Raw genomic sequence first — 16,912 nt, 5'->3', positions numbered from 1 at the left:
TACCTCAATTGCAGCAGTCCTGTAAATTGTCTGTTAGATTTCAACTAGACTGGTTATGGAAGTACACAGAACACCTTGTCAAAGGAAAGTCATGGCCTTCAGTTTAATAGTGTTACAAAAGAACACGTTCTCACAGAGTAGTAGCAACAAAAGAATTAGACTGGTGACCCTTCAGGACAATGATTCCTCACCAGTCCTGCAGTCTCTTTCGGAACATTTTGGTTTCTCATTTCGAGCTCCGAACACACACCCCTTTTTGACTCCTAGATTCTGCAAGTCGGAGCCGCAAGTCCACCGTCCGTATACTCACACAAACACTCAGGTTACATTTCCTGTTGTCTTGTCTTTGAGTGGCAGATCGGTTCAGCTAGATCACCCTCATATACCTATTCCCATATCTATCTCCGTTGTTTTTTTTTGGTTTCAAAATGTAATAAAAAGCTTATCTGATTTTCCAAAGAAAATAGAGAATGATGAGGATAGTTCACTGCTATATACACCTTTTTCTATTCATATACTGTCTATACACAGCATTATATACTGTATAAGTACATCAATATACACTGAGTGTACAACACATTAGGAGCACCTTCTTAATATTGAGTTGTAACCCCTTTTGCCCTCAGAACAGCCTCAATTTGTCGGGGCATGGACCCTACCAGGTGTTGAAAGCGTTCCACAGGGATGCTGGCCCATGTAGACTCCAATGCTTCCCACAGTTGTGTCAAGTTGGCTGGATGTCCTTTGGGTGGTGGACCATTCTTGATACACATGGTAAACTGTTGAGTGTGAAACCCAGCAGCATTGATAGTTCTTGACACACTCAAACCGGTGCGCCTGGCACCTACTACCATACCCTGTTCAAAGGCACTTAAACCTGTTGTCTTGCCCATTCACCCTCTGAATGGCACATATACACAATCCAGGTCTTAACTGTCTCAAGGCTTAAAAATCCTTCTTTAACCTGTCTCCTCCCCTTCATCTACACTGACTGAAGTGGATTTAACAAGTGACATCAATAAGGGATCATAGACTGACCAGGTAAATCCTAATGTTTTGTACACTAAGTGTAAGTCAGTATATACCAGGTGTCCTTAATGTTTTTTACACTCGGTGTAAGTCAATCAATACGGATCAATGAAGCTTGAGATCTGGCCAAAGGCTCATAGATCCCAGCTGTCAGTGTACCCCCCCTGAACGTGGTCTGAAATCAGTTGGTTCTGACCCTCTCTAATGCACCCTTTGCAGATGGTGTTCCTGTGTGGACTGTACCAAATTCGCCCTCGGGGGAGCAACTGAAGAACGGTGGCCCGACCGCTCTACGCTCTGCAGAGCCCTCACCAGCCCTCAGGAAAAGAAGCCCCCATGGTGCTGAGGTAAGGGGAGATTTTTACACACACACACACACATATACACACACACACACACACCTCTTACCTTAATTACTCACCATATGCAGTATACTCTCACACATTGAGCCTCTGGGGTATCTGTACGCATGTGTGTTTCATCCCCGGTTAAAAGGGGCCAGGTTCTTCAGACGCATCTCGAAAGTGGTGGTTTATTGTAACTTGACAGAGGAGACGACATGACTGCTTCCAAAGATCTCTCCATCTGCGCCCGCTCTAAGGGTAGCAGAGGTATTACCCAGGCCATCAACTGATAAGGGCCTATCAATTAAGACATTTTGAACCAATCATAACCATGCATACCTTGATCATGCACAGAACAAGTGCATGCACATTCTAACGAATGCCCTGTGAGCATAACACTTGCTGTATATTGTCATACACAACATTTGTTTTTCATGTGGTGCTTTCACGCTTGAGAGAGAAATTCAGCGTATCCAAGTCATGTCCTGTGTCAGAGCAAGGAGAGGAAATACAGTCTAATAAGATACAATTCTATTCATCACATGCGCCGAATACAACCGTGAAATGCTTACTTTTACAAAGCCCCTAATTAACCGACAATGCAGTTTTAAGAAAATAAGAGTTAAAGAAATATTGATGAAATAAACTAAAGTGAAACAATTAAAGCGTAACAAGGAAGTAACAATAATGAGGCTATGCACAGGGGTTACAGGTTAGTGGAGGTAATATATACAGTACCAGTCAGTGTTTCTATACGCCTACTCATTTCAGAATAGTAGACTATTAAAGTGTTATATTTTATATTTGAGATTCTTCAAAGTAGCCAGCCTTTGCCTTGATGACAGCTTTGCACACTCTTGTGTGTTATTAGTTTAAGCAGACTGTGTTTGTCAATTGTTGTGACTCGTGATGATGCGATTGCGTTTTTCCTCTGTTGTGAAATCCCATTGCAGTGACTGTGTTGCTCAGAGGGGCGTAGGTACTCAACGCACTTCTAAAATGTTAATAGTGATGCTAGTGCCCGGTTAGTGTGTGTGTGTGTGGGGGCGGGGGGCTTCCCATGAATATCTAATAGAACAGGGGCGTTACAATGTCACAGAAATCGCTCTGTCATTTGAATCACATTGAACTTTGATTCTGACATTATTATTATTCAATCATCCCAGTTGAACGATATTTTACATTCCGAATGAGACCAAGATTAATGAGGAGATTGTCCCCTCTAACACATCGGCTGTCATGCTAAGGCATAATAACCCTGTCGAATGTTACAATTAGAACATTACTTTGTCATAAATGCTTGTCATTACAGATTCATTCTAGCCTCGTAATTACCAGACTGATTATCGCTGCGCTATTATATCCGTGCAGCGTTTTCATGTCAACTCACGGGATCGGGCGGCTCACGAGGATAGATTAATTCAACACCCATGTCAGTACACAGATCTCAATCAGAATACACAATGAGGTTGAATGGGGGGGGTTGTTTAAGTGGCTTTTTGATCTTGATGCGTGCTGAGAATAATTGCAATCCAGACAAATACCATCATGAGGTATACAACATGTATTATAAACCCAACTTGTAATTTAGAAGGATTGAAACATAATGTAACAGGCTTTGTATGGTAAAGTAGTAATTAGTAATAGACCGAGGACTGTAAATCGCTTAATGTGTGTCTGTGGTGACATTTACTACTCTATGGATTCCCTGTACATTTTCATCGTAATAGGTCAAACATTGATAATAAGACTAAGTCCAGTGATCCATGCTTAAGGCTATTGTTAAAAAAAATAATAATAATAATTATGTACTAGGCCTACAATTGAACTACGTCGATCATTTCCACACAGTCTCATTTTGCAGAGGGTGTTAGATAAATCAATGTGGAAGTTTGACATGGTCAGGTGACTTGGTGTGTCGACAGGATAAATCAATGGTTACGTGTGGTGGTGCTGGTGCCAGCCTCATCTGGGCTCTCTCCCATTTGGCTAGGGGCTTCCCTATGATCAAATCCCCCATGACTGTGATGTATCGAGGATTTCCAGTGAGTGCTTGGAATTGGTGTTTGTTCGATGGCAGTTACTCAATACAAGTGTTTTTTGGTCGGGGGGGGGGGGGGTCGTCATCTTCAAAATTTTCTGTGGACTATTGCAAAAAATGACAAAGTAGTCACAGAACTTTGCTTATGTGGCAGAGTTAGAGAAGAGGTAGAGAGTCTGGTTAGAGGGTTTTTCTATTACATGCTGAAAAGTTATTTTGGAACTCTGCTTTGTTGAGTGCCATATACAGTAAATATTTCATGTCATTTCAATGGTCAAGATTTTCTGTGCTGTGTATCTGGACTAGATTGCATCTCCGGCCTGTCTATAGGTCACAGCAAAAGAGTCTTCCAAAAACAATCACAACTTGAATCTTTCTGATAGTTCACCCAGACTGTTTGTCGAGACTAGCGGCTAGCTACTTCTCCAACCCCCCTTTGTTCTGATGTGTGAAACCAACATTTCATTAACGGTGCTAGAACTGGAGGGGCCTGTCGAGGAAGAGAGCAGAGAGGAGATGGAGCTAATTGCCAAGGCTCATTAGTCCAGCTTGACACATAGTTTTATCTTCTAATGATAGCCGACACCCTCATATATTCTCGATTTCATTATTCTCGCTCCAATCAGGGAAGACAGAGCGTCTGCCATCTTCTGCTTCTGCCTTAGTAAGGAGAGAAGTCAAGAAGGAGTTAGAGATATGAGGAAAGGATTCATCTCAAGTGGATGGTTTTTTAAAAACCTTTTTGGGGCCATTGAACTATAGTGATTTTCAGGAGTTGAGATGATAGAGGTGGCTAATGGATGTGGTGGATAGAGTGATTGACAGGGGGTACATGTGCTCGTCAGAACTGCAGGGATGAACTTGGTAGAGTTTAGAGGAGCTGGTGTCAAGCCTGCCCCCTGGTGGCTTTGAAATACACTGCTCAAAAAAATAAAGGGAACACCAAAATAACACATCCTAGATCTGAATGAATGAAATATTCTTATTAAATACTTTTTTCTTTACATAGTTGAATGTCAATGGAAATCAAATTGATCAACCCATGGAGGTCTGGATTTGGAGTCACACTCAAAATTAAAGTGGAAAACCACACTACAGGCTGATCCAACTTTGATGTAATGTCCTTAAAACAAGTCAAAATGAGGCTCAGTAGTGTGTGTGTGTGGCCTCCACGTAACTGTATGACCTCCCTACAACGCTTGGGCATGCTCCTGATGAGGTGGCGGATGGTCTCCTGAGGGATCTCCTCCCAGACCTGGACTAAAGCATCCGCCAACTCCTGGACAGTCTGGGGTGCAACGGATGGGTCTGAGGACCCACTGAGCAGCCACTTGTGTGGGTTGTAGACTCCGTCTCATGCTACCACTAGAGGGAAAGCACCGCCAGCATTCAAAAGTGACCAAAACATCAGCCAGGAAGTATAGGAACTGAGAAGTGGTCTGTGGTCACCACCTGCAGAACCACTCCTTTATTGGGAGCGTCTTGCTAATTGCCTATAATTTCCACCTGTTGTCTATTCCATTTGCACAACAGCATGTGAAATGTATTGTCAATCATTGTTGCTTCCTAAATGGACAGTTTGATTTCATAGAAGTGTGATTGACTTGGAGTTACATTGTGTTGTTTAAGTGTTCCCTTTATTTTTTTGAGCAGTGTATATTGTAGCCACAGCATCATACTACTTTGCTGAGGTTCTTTTTACTCTTTGGCAGCCATTCTCATTATGGGCTATAGGCTATACTATGGCCTACTGTAGGACATATAAGTGTCTGTGTCACAGAATATGTGGTTTGATGGCTCTTAAATGCAAGGTGATTCGTGCAGTATTACTATATAGTCCGTTCACACCTCGACTCGTCTGTGACATTGCCTTTGTAACCCCATACACAAGCCAAGGTGAAGTGTGTAGCTCTTGGAGTTTCCATACACTCTTGACTCTATGCTTATTCTCTGTTTTTTAAAACAGCATCAGTGTCATTAGACTTGTTCTTCTGATTCAGGAAGAACAGAAGCAGTAAAAACATTATGTTTAAAATGGTGTTTAACATCAGGAGAAAGCACTTCATCTTGGCAGGGGGTAAGAGTGTGGCGAGGAAAAATGTGATTTAAAGTGCTTGTGTTAGCAGAAATCAGGTGGTTTTATGCATTTCCAATACCCCATGCAACATTTTGGCAGGTATAATACAATAGTCCCAGCATCACTATTCTGTATGCAGAGTAGATTGCTAGTAGAGGAATAATGACAGCTATTTCATTCAATTCCTCATACCAGAGAGGCAAGGAAATGGATATGTACTTTCTGTAACTTTGAAACTTGGATAATGGCTGAACAACATGTATTTTCTGTAACTTTGAAACTTGGATAATGACTGAACAACATTTATTTGCTGTCCCAAATGACCTGGACAGGGCTTTGTAATCAAAACAAAGGATCACAGAGTATTCAGAATACAATATTTTAGTGATGTTTACTTTGTTTAAAGGGGAAGTTCACCCCAAAACACTCCTGGGCCCGTCTTAACACTTGTCCGGCCATTTGTTAGTACCCCAGACAGTTTGTAGGTGTTTTGCTTGAGTATTTAGATGTACAGTTGAAGTTGGAAGTTTACACACACCTTTGCCAAATACATTTAAACTCAGTTTTTCACAATTCCTGACATTTAATCCTAGTAACAATTCCCTGTCAGGTCAGTTAGGATCACCACTTCATTTTAAGAATGTGAAATGTCAGAATAATAGTAGAGATAATAATTTATTTCAGTTTGTATTTCTTATATCAAATTCCCAGTGGGTCAGAAGTTTACTCATCTAGAATTTTGATTGCATTGCCTTTAAATTGTTTAACTGGGTAAAACGTTTTGGGTAGCCTTCCACAAGATTCCCACCACAATAGGTTGGGTGAATTTTGGCCCATTCCTCCTGACCGAGCTGGTGTAACTGAGTCAGGTTTGTAGGCCTCCTTGCTTGCACACACTTTTTCAGTTCTGCCCACACATTTTCTATAGGACTGAGGTCAGGGCTTTGTGATGGCCACTCCAATACCTTGACTTTGTTGTCCTTAAGCCATTTTGCCACAACTTTGGAAGTATGCCTGGGGTCATTTTCCATTTGGAAGACCCATTTGTGACCAAGCTATAACTTCCTGACTGATGTCTTGAGAGGTTGCTTCAACATATCCACGTAATTTTCCTCCCTCATGAAGCCGTCTATTTTGTGAAGAGCACCAGTTCCTCCTGCAGCAAAGCACCATCACATCATGATGCTGCCACCCCCATGCTTCACGGTTGGGATGGGTTTCTTCAGCTTGCAAGCCTCCCCCTTGCCAAACAGTTCTATTTTTGTTTCATCAGACCAGAGGACATTTCTCCAAATGTACGATCTTTGTCCCCATGTGCAGTTGCAAACCGTAGTCTGGCTTTTTTATGGTGGTTTTGGAGCAGTGGCTTCTTCCTTGCTGAGCGAACTTTCAGGTTATGTCGATATAGGACTTGTTTTACTGTGGATATAGACACTTTTGTACCTGTTTCCTCCAGCATCTTGACAAGGTCCTTTGCTGTTGTTCTGGGATTGATTTGCACTTTTTGCACCAAAGTACATTCATCTCTAGGAGACAGAATGCTTCTCCTTCCTGAGCGGTATTTTATTTTAATTTCACCTTTATTTAACCAGGTAGGCAAGTTGAGAACAAGTTCTCATTTACATTTGTAAATGACGGCTGTGTGGTCCCACGGTGTTTATACTTGTGTACTATTGTTCGTACAGATGAACGTGGTACCTTGCTCCCAAGGAAGAACCAGACTTGTGGAGGTCTGCAATTCTTTTTTAGGTCTTGGCTGGTTTCTTTTGATTTTCCCATGATGTCAAGCAAAGAGGCACTGAGTGTGAAGGTAAGCCTTGAAATACATCCACAGGTACACCTCCAATTGACTCAAATGATGTCAATTAGCCTATCAGAAGCTTCTAAAGCCATGACATAATTTTCCAAGCTGTTTAAAGGCACAGTCAACTTAGTGTATGTAAACCTCTGGCCCACTGGAATTGTGATACAGTGAATTAATCTGTCTGTAAACAATTGTTGTAAAAATTACTTGTGTCATCATGCACAAAGTACATGTTCTAACTGACTTGCAAAAACTATAGTTTGTTAACAAGACATATGTGAAGTGGTTGAAAACCAAGTTTTAATGACTCCAACCTAAGTGTATGAGCAATAAGCAGGTCTTTGTTTAAAAAAAAAAACATTTTTATGTTAAAAAAACTAATTTTTCAATTCAATGCCGAGACACTTTGATGTTAATGTAACGATAAATACACATCATTTTTAATGCATTTTAGGTAATTTCTGAAATGTAGCATTTTGATATAAAAATACAGAAGTCGAAATAGTCAAGCAATGGACCTAAAAACTGTCTGAGGTACTGACAAATAACAAGGCAAGTGCTATGAAGGGAATAGAAGTGTTTTGGGGGGGGGGATCTTCCCATTTATTGACTTTCAACCCACAGGGTATAAGATTTTTTTTTTAAATGTAACTGAGGCATACATTAGCTTTTTGCACTAGCATTGACAGTCCAATTCACCAAGCCACATTTCCTTCACACATTGCACTTGGACCTATACTCTACACCCTTTCAATACATTCAGTGGTCATTCCTCTCTCCAGTAGAGGGTAGCAGAAGATAGTGATGTGAATGAATGGATACTGCCATGTGTGATGTCAGACACTACATGACCAATAGTATGTGGACACCTGCTTGTCGAACATCTCATTTCAAACTCATCGGTATTATTAGGGAGTTGATCCCCCCCCCCCCAATTTGCTGCTATAACAGCTTCCACTCTTCTGGGAAGGCTTTCCACTAGATGTTGGAACATTGCTGTGGGAACTTGCTTTCATTCAGCCAGGAGCATTACAGGTCAGGCACTGATGTTGGGCGTTTAGGCCTGGCTCGCAGTCGGCGTTCCAATTCTTCCCAAAGGTGTTTGATAGGGTTGAGGTCCGGGATCTGTGCAGACCAGTCAAGTTCTTCCACGCCAATCTCGACAAACCATATCTGTATGAACCTCGCTTTGTGAAAAACAGCCCCGGACTATGCATTCGGGCAGGTAGCGTTCTCCTGGCATCCGCCAAACCTAGAATCGTCCGTCAGACTGCCAGATGGTGAACAGTGATTCTTCACTCCAGACATCGCATACCACTGCTCCAATGGCGGCGAGCTGTACGCCACTCCAGCCGAAACTTGGCATTGCGTATGATGAGCTTAGGCTTAGTGCGTAGCTGCTCGGCCATGGAAACCCATTTTGTGAAGCTCCCAACGAACAGTTCTTGTGCTGACGTTGCTTCCAGAGGCAGTTTTGGAACTCGGTAATGAGTGTGGCAACCGAGGACAGACGCTACGCGCTTCAGCACTCGGCAGGTCCCATTCTGTGAGCTTGTATGGCCTACCACTTCGCGGCTGAGTCGTCGTTGCTCCTAGACATTTCCACTTCACTATAATAACACTTACAGTTGACCGGGGCAGCTCTAGCAGGGCAGGAATTTGACGAACTGACTTGTTGGAAAGGTGGCATCCTATGATGGTGCCACGTTGAAAGTCACTTTTGTATATGTAGTGTATCTCAAACAACATTCACTGTGTAGTTGTCATGGTCATATACACAGAGGGTACAAAACATTAGGCACAACCTGCCTAATATTGAATTGCACCTCTTTTTGCCCTCAGAGTATGGACTTTACAAGGTGTCGAAAGCTAATTCACTTAGTCAGTCTGTCATGGAAGGAGCAGGTGTTCCTAATGTTTTGTGTACACAGTAAATACCATCATTAAGGGAGTGGAAAAAAACTGTCAGTTTTCATTTATGAGAGAAATAAAACGAAAGTATCCTCCCCCGTAAGCAAGATCCCTGTCAGAAAACAACCCTTCACAGGCTCTTCACCAGCCTCTTCCCTCAAACGTCATTCAGACAGGTTGGCGGGTAGAGGGAGCCACCTGTGACTTAGCCTGAGTAATTTATCTACACTCCTTACTAAACTTTCTCAATGCTTCTTGTCACTGAGACCTAATATAATATCATACTGAACAAAACTATGAACGCAAGATGCCGCAATTTCAAAGATTTTACCGAGTTCCGGTTCATAGAAGGAAATCAGATCCTAATCTATGGATTCCACATGACTGGGCAGGGGCGCAGCCATGGGTGGGCCCTCGTCACCCACTGGGGAGCCAGGCCCAGCCAATCAGAATGAGTTTTTCCCCACAAAAGGGCTTTATTACACAGATAGAAATAATCCTCAGCCCCTCTGTCACAAGGTGCATGGTCCCTTTCCACCTCCTCAGAGTAGGTTAAGAAGCAGGATGTGGAGGGGCTGGCGAGATTGTGAGGCCATATGGATGTAATGCCAAATTCTATAAAAACGACAGAGGCAGCTTATGGTCGAGAAATGAACATTCAATTCTCTGGTAACAGCACCGTTGGACATTCCTGCAGTCGTCATGCCCATTGCACGCTCCCTCAAAACTTTAGACTTATGTGGCATTGTGTGACAAAACTGCACCTTTTTTGTGGCCTTTTATTGTCCCCAGATCAAGGTGCTCCTGTGTAATGATCATGCTGCGTAATCAGCTTCTTGATATGCCACACCTGTTAGGTGATTGGATTAACTTGGCAAAGGAGAAATGCTCACTAACAGGGATGTAAACACATTGGTGTGTCTGGAACATTTCTGGGATCTTTTTTTTTTTTCAGCTCATGAAAATGGGACCAAAACTTTACATGTTTCGTTTCATATTTTTGTTCAGCATATAAACACTTCCTCAAAGTTGTCTCATTTCAGTCTTACTTCAAAGCTCTGACAACATGTCCCTCTCTGTGTTTGGAAGGCTCATTACTTTGGCTGAGACGGCTCAGAGACTTCAGAGGTCTCAAAACCCACTTTGTCTGAGTCTCAATTTCGAGTTTTCTCTCTGTTTTGTCTGTCTTCTGAGAGAAAGTCATTAGAGATTTGGTTCTGTATTTTGTTTTGACAGCCCTGTGTTTTCAAAGGGGTTGAGGGGGAGATGTTTCTATGCTAATCCTCTCGCTACGGGATTGAGTTGTTGTTCAAATATGGGGGGGCTTATAGTTGTCCTGTTTTACACATACATGTACAAGTGTGTGGTGTGAAATGCCATCGTTATACTTTAATTCATCTCGCTTGTGTGGCTTTACTCAGGTTTTTACGTCAGAGAAACTAAGGCTTTGGAAATATCAAAATGTGAAACTAACCTTCACATAAATGTTGGCTTGTCTGAGACAGAACATAGAGCTGTGAGCGAAATGGAAATAATTGACTCATTGCCAGTTCAGCTGCCTTGATGTCCAGGGTCCTTAAACTCTGTCACCGTACTCGTCATGATGAGCTGTTTGATTCGAATGGGAACCACACATAGCAGCACATTTTTTTTAATTTACATTTTTTTAAATATTTTTTTTTTACTGTATGAGGAAATCTAGTCTAAAACCATTATCTCAAACTATCGGCCACATTAATTAGAATCGTGACACTGGGAGAATCTAATGATGCAATAAAGAAAAAGGATTCAGTCCAGTGTAATATCTTTGATCTCCAGTGTAATATATTTGATCTCTCTCTGTGTCTCTGTGTGTGTCTCTCTCGTATGTATGTGTATGTGTGTGTGTGTGTGTGTGTGTGTGTACTGTGCAGTTCAACAAGTGTATGTGTGCATGAGCAACGCTCACCTCCTTAAATGCCTCGCTGATGAAACTCCCCATGATTATTTATAAATGAAGGAGCCAGGCTCTGCTCCCAGCTTTACTTGCCTCATTTCCGCAGGAACATATATTTAGGTCTGATACTAGCAAGCTCAATTGACATGGGCATTGATCCAGTCAATGCATCCTTGATCCTTGTAGATCTCAGTCTAGTCTTGGCATTGGATCTGTAGATTTTAGATGCACGTATGGTCTAAGTTTCAAATACGTTCATTTGTCCAAGTAGCATGTCCTTGTGCATATGTTATTGGCTGTTCTGTATGCATGTTGACCCTCGGTCTGTTTTGGTTGGGCAGCAGCCTGTGCTGTTTGAGGTTGCAGCGGAGATCCGTGGTCTTGACATGGCTGCTGCCTGTGGAGGTTAGCAGGCATTGCTAGTAGGGAGAGGGATGAGACGGGTAGCAGCAGCTTGGAAAGAAAGCTCTTGGGACAAAGAAGAGTAGCAAGCGTGTTGGTATTCCGAGATGTTGCATTTGGCCTGACACACTGACCAACAAGGCAGCTTAAAAATGGACAAAACCATATGTTTTTTCTTTACGTTCTTCAACCTTCGTGCAGGGTTGGGAGGCAGACGGGGAGCAAGGGTGTGAGTATGGCAGATGTGTGGGGGGGGTACTGTAATTTTGGGGAGAAGATGGGAGAGATGTGCGCTCATTCACGCTCTAACTGGATGCTTTTCTCCAGTTATTTTAGAGTTTGTTTTTGCGTCAACCTCGAGGGCTCATCTGTGCTTTTCTTTGTCTTGGATTTTGTTTTTGTTGTTGTTGTTGTTGTTGTTGTTGCAATTCCTTCCTGGTACCTTGGGGAGAAGTGTATCTGCTATAATGCTATCAGTTATTTTTTTTTAAAGAAATGAAACAAGTAGAACATATGTCCTGACATGACCTCTCCATTGGAACACGTCTATGGCTCCTGACATAAAGATGGCTTTATTGGACAGTTTGACAGTATAGACAGCCACAATAGGTAAACAATATGGGGTCTAATAGTCATCACTTGTTTGAGCCCATCCAAGTAATTGTCTCATTGTTTTACCTACATTATGCTCAGGAGTGACAGTTTCTGGGCCCATATTTATAAAGCATCTCAGAGCAGAAGTGCTGATCTAGGATCGGCTTTGCCCTTTTAAAACAAAACGTATAAGATTACATGGACAAGGGGGTACTGATTCTACATCAGCACTAATACTCTGAGACGCTTTATAAATATGGTCAATGAGCAGCTCATATCTGATCCAGGATCCGTTTCTATGGATATTTCTCAGGGTTGGAGAGGCAGACAGCTCTTTTCCCTCTGTGCTGATCAACATGCCACGCTGTGAATTCACCCTGCTTCTGTTTTATCTGTCGGTATCCAAACAGATTGTACGTTTCTGCTGTATGAACTAGTGTTTTCAGTATCTGTCATGTGCTCTGAGGCTGATCCATTCTCTGTTTGGAATTAGTTGAAACTGGAGCAGCTGTTTAAGTGAGCAATTCCCGAGACAACAAAAGAACTCGCTCAGGACTAATGGAGAAGTTTTTTTTTTCCGGCTGACTGAACATTTCATTTTATTTACCACAACAAAGTTGACATCTCACTGTGTTTCCAAGGATCTAATTCTTCAGCATGTGAAACCAAGGGGAACAGAGCAGGGAAAAAAAGCACGTGGGCTAGTTATGTGCTGAAAAGGTGAAACAAGGACACTTCCATTATATCAAAAGGTCAGTATAGAAGTGTGATGTTGGCCCTCTTCACCTGCAATGGGCGAGGGACGGGACCAGCGATCTGGGGATGTCATGGCATTTGGTGGAGGATGAGAAGGACGGAGGTGGGTGTTGAATAGACCTAAAAGGTTAGTCTGCTCAAGTCAAGGGAAAAAAAAGATTTGGCCTTTTTGAAGTGAGAGCATGAGCAAACTTTCCCCCCTATCCCAGCTCTCCGCCCACACACTCCCCCGATGCCTGGAGAGAGGGAAAGGGAGAAAGGGAAAAGGAGATGGTGTGGATCAAACACACCATCATGTGAAAGCCAGGAGAGGGGGAGAAGGAGTAGGGGAGAGGTAGGGAGGAGAGCGAGAGAGAGCACTTTACTTGAACTCCTCTCTCTCTTAGTCACGCACTAGACTGGGGTCTTACCAACACCACAGCGCATGTCTCATCTTCAGCAGGGCAACTCTGCCTCTATGCACAACATTCTCTCAGCACAACAAGTCATCAGGAAAGGAAGCTGAAGGAGCTTTAACTGAATATCGTTCCAAAGGTATAATTGTGGGGGGGTTTCTATTTGTAGTACTCTGCAACGGTGACGCGGTGGGTAGAAACTCTGCTTCAGGACTTTGTGGACACCTGGTGGGTTAGATCTGTGTGTCTCTAATCGGTGTCTCTTTCACACATACACAAAGCCTACTGGAGATGAGCTCCAGCTGCACTGAGAGCAAGCCTGTATCTTCTCAACCATGCAACGTAAGTGAGGGTGTTTAAAGGTTGTGTGTGTGTGTGTAATATGCCTGAGAGTGTTAGGTCATGTGTGCATTTACCAAGTAATGGTTCATTCTGTTTGTATAAGGCATTGCGGTCTGTCATTTCCTGCTACTAACAACCGTATTCTGTTCTACATTCAGTGCCATTTTTGGTGACATTAGGTGGCAGTCTGTTAGGTGGCAGTCTGTCACGTGTCAGATGCACACTGTACATGGTTAGAGAAATAAATAAAAAGAGGGAGAAGGAGGAGAAGACAGTGTTTTGTTGCCCACTGGAGCACTTTCCTGCATTATACAATGGGCTCTTTTTTTCTTCCCTGAGTTATTGCAGGAGATCTTCTTTTTAACCTTTTAACGGACCACACAACCCTGTCCACGTTCACTGCAACATCTCAACTATATCAAAGCCTTGTCGAGGCATTGTGAGTCCGGGCAGCGCTGAAGGGCACTAAGCTGTTGGAAGGAATCAGGCAGTGCACTCTCAGGGAAATTCTCCGAGGCATACCTCGACCCCCTTGCGTGTCGCTGAACCATCATTACAAGGAAGGAAACCGTAAACCGGTGCATGGAACAATGGAATTGGTTGCGTTCCCTGCCTGGTATTTACATATTCCTATTTAATGGGTCCTTCTGTCCTATGGCTCTGCTCTTATGGGTCCGTATCTACTCTCTGAATAATGAATGGGACTTTATGTAGTGCTTGGATTAGCAATGAAAATAAGACAATGCAAAAGCAAAAATGGAGTCCTCTTCTAATTGTGGATGTGTCCAATGTTGTCACAATAAAGAGGGGATCGGTATGAGAAAATGGACACTGATTATCTGGGTTCTCCAGACAATGTCAGGGATAACACCCTTCAGTGATAGATGTTATGACATCCATGTATATGTACAATCGTTTTTGAATATTTTGTTTATCCAGGAAGTCCCATTGAGGTCAGAAGTAGGACTGTTAGGGTGACTGTATTACCGCCACACCTGCGGTCACCAGTCATGAAGGCAGTCTGACTCCACATGACCTTTAAGTCGCTGTAATTAGGCTTCTCCAAGCTCTAATGCTGCTGCTGGTCATATAGTAGCCTGCCTAACTTGCTAACTGCCTGGTATTCAGCACTATATTGTCCCTCTAATCAGTCTGACATCGATGCAAAAGTATTTGAAAATCTAAATAAACACTTCATGAGAGCCCATGAGCTCATGTTGCGTAACATTTCTATAGGCAATGCAATTGCGTGAGAAAACAGAGTGATGGCCTCTACTAAAAAGAGGACTACATCAGCTTTCTATAGACTAGGCCTACTATATTTATTTCTCAACTTTCCTAATATTAAGCACATTGTTTATCTTTACAACAGGAGTATAGCCTACCTGGCTGGCATGAAGATAAACCACGGTGAAAAGCGTTCTCCATTCACTATTTAAGTCCATAGATGACATGTATTATTTCCCGCTGTCCCTGTTTCGATACAGGTGCATGATAATGGTCCATTCTAAATCATAACTAATTTCATCCATATATTATATAGTATATGTTTTATTTTTTTTCACCTTTATTTAACCAGGTAGGCTAGTTGAGAACAAGTTCTCATTTACAACTGCGACCTGGCCAAGATGATAAAGCAAAGTGACAAAAACAACAACACAGAGTTACACATGGGATAAACAAACATACAGTCAATAACACAATAGAAAAGTCTATATACAGTGTGTGCAAATGAGGTAGGAAAAGTGAGGTAAGGCAATAAATAGGCCATGGTGGCAAAGTAATTACAATATAGCAATTAAACCCTGGAATGGTAGAATGTGCAGAAGATGAATGTGCAAGTAGAGATACTGGAGTGCTAAGGAGCAAGATAAATAAATAAATACAGTATGGGGATGAGGTAGCTTGGATGGGCTATTTACAGATGGGATATGTACAGGTTCAGTGATGTGTGAGCTGCTCTGACAGCTGTTGCTTAAAGCTAGTGAGGGAGATATGAGTCTCCAGCTTTAGTGGTCCTTGTAGTTCGCTCTCGTCATTGGCAGTAGAGAACCGGAAGGAGAGGCGGCCGAAGGAAGAACTGGCCTTGGGGGTGACCAGTGAGATATACCTGCTGGAGCGTGTCGCCATGGTGACCAGTGAGCTGAGACAAGGCGGGACTCCACACAGCAGAGACCCTTAGATGACCTGGGGCCAGTGGGCCTGGCGAATGTAAAGACACCACTAAATTAAGAATAGTCTGATGTGTGACAATATTAGTTATCATTTGTGAATGATGCCCAGCTTGTGCAGTAAGCAAAAAACAGTTTTTTTTGCGACATTTTCAAATCCTAGTCGCACACCTCATGTAGCCTAGCCCAGCCCATAGACCTACAGTTGAAGTGGGAAGGTTACATACACCTTAGCCAAATGCATTTAATCTCAGTTTTTCACAATTCCTGACATTTAATCCTAGTACAAATTCCCTGTCTTAGGTCAGTTAGGATCACCACTTTATTTTAAGAATGTGAAATGTCAGAATAATAGTAGAGATAATGATTTATTTCAGTTTTATTTCTTTCATCACATTCCCAGTGGGTCAGAAGTTTACATACTCAATTAGTATTTGGTAGAATTGCCTTTAAATTGTTTAACTTGGGTCAAATGTTTTGGGTAGCCTTCCACAAGCTTCCCACAATAAGTTGGGTGAATTTTGGCCCATTCCTCCTGACAGAGCTGGTGTAAACTGAGTCAGGTTTGTAGGCCACAACTTTGGAAGTATACTTGGTGTCATTGTCCATTTGGAAGACCCATTTGTGACCAAGCTTTAACTTCCTGACTGATGTCTTGAGATGTTGCTTCAATATATCCACATAATTTTCCACCCTCATGATGCCATCTATTTTGTGAAGTGCACCAGTCCCTCCTGCAGCAAACCACCCCCACAACATGATGCTGCCACCCCCGTGCTTCACAGTTGGGATGGTGTTCTTCGGCTTGCAAGCCTCCCCTTTTCTCCTCCAAACCTAACGATGGTCATTATAGCCAAACAGTTCTAATTTGTTTCATCAGACCAAGGATATTTCTCCAAAAGTACCATCTTTGTCCCCATGTGCAGTTGCAAACTGTAGTCTGGCTAATGGTGGTTTTGGAGCAGTGGCTTCTTCCTGGCTGAGTTATGTCAATATAGGACTTGTTTTACTGTGGATTTAGATACTTTTGTACCTGTTTCCTCCATCATCTTCACAAGGTCCTTTGCTGTTGTTCTGGGATTGATTTACACTTTTCGCACCAAAGTACGT

General features: G+C 42.5%; 1 protein-coding gene across 2 annotated transcripts in view; it reads left to right on the top strand.

Moving 5' to 3' along the window:
- LOC110496796 (oxysterol-binding protein-related protein 10) overlaps positions 1 to 16,912 on the top strand; it is a 138,834-nt gene that overhangs the window by 101,903 nt on the left and 20,019 nt on the right. The window contains exon 7 of one of the 2 annotated variants that reach the window (XM_036952521.2): positions 1,249 to 1,376. In XM_036952521.2, coding sequence (XP_036808416.2) covers positions 1,249 to 1,376 — 128 coding nt within the window. Of the gene's footprint in view, positions 1 to 1,248; positions 1,377 to 13,277; positions 13,632 to 16,912 lie in introns of those variants that run through there. The other variant, XM_090208431.1, reaches the window with a different exon arrangement.

Source organism: Oncorhynchus mykiss, chromosome 18, assembly GCF_057628025.1.
Source record: "Oncorhynchus mykiss isolate SJ-2025 chromosome 18, ASM5762802v1, whole genome shotgun sequence".
In the NCBI taxonomy this organism is placed as follows: domain Eukaryota; kingdom Metazoa; phylum Chordata; class Actinopteri; order Salmoniformes; family Salmonidae; genus Oncorhynchus; species Oncorhynchus mykiss.
Note: the sequence above shows the minus strand (reverse complement) of the source record. Positions and strands in the feature narration are given on the sequence as shown.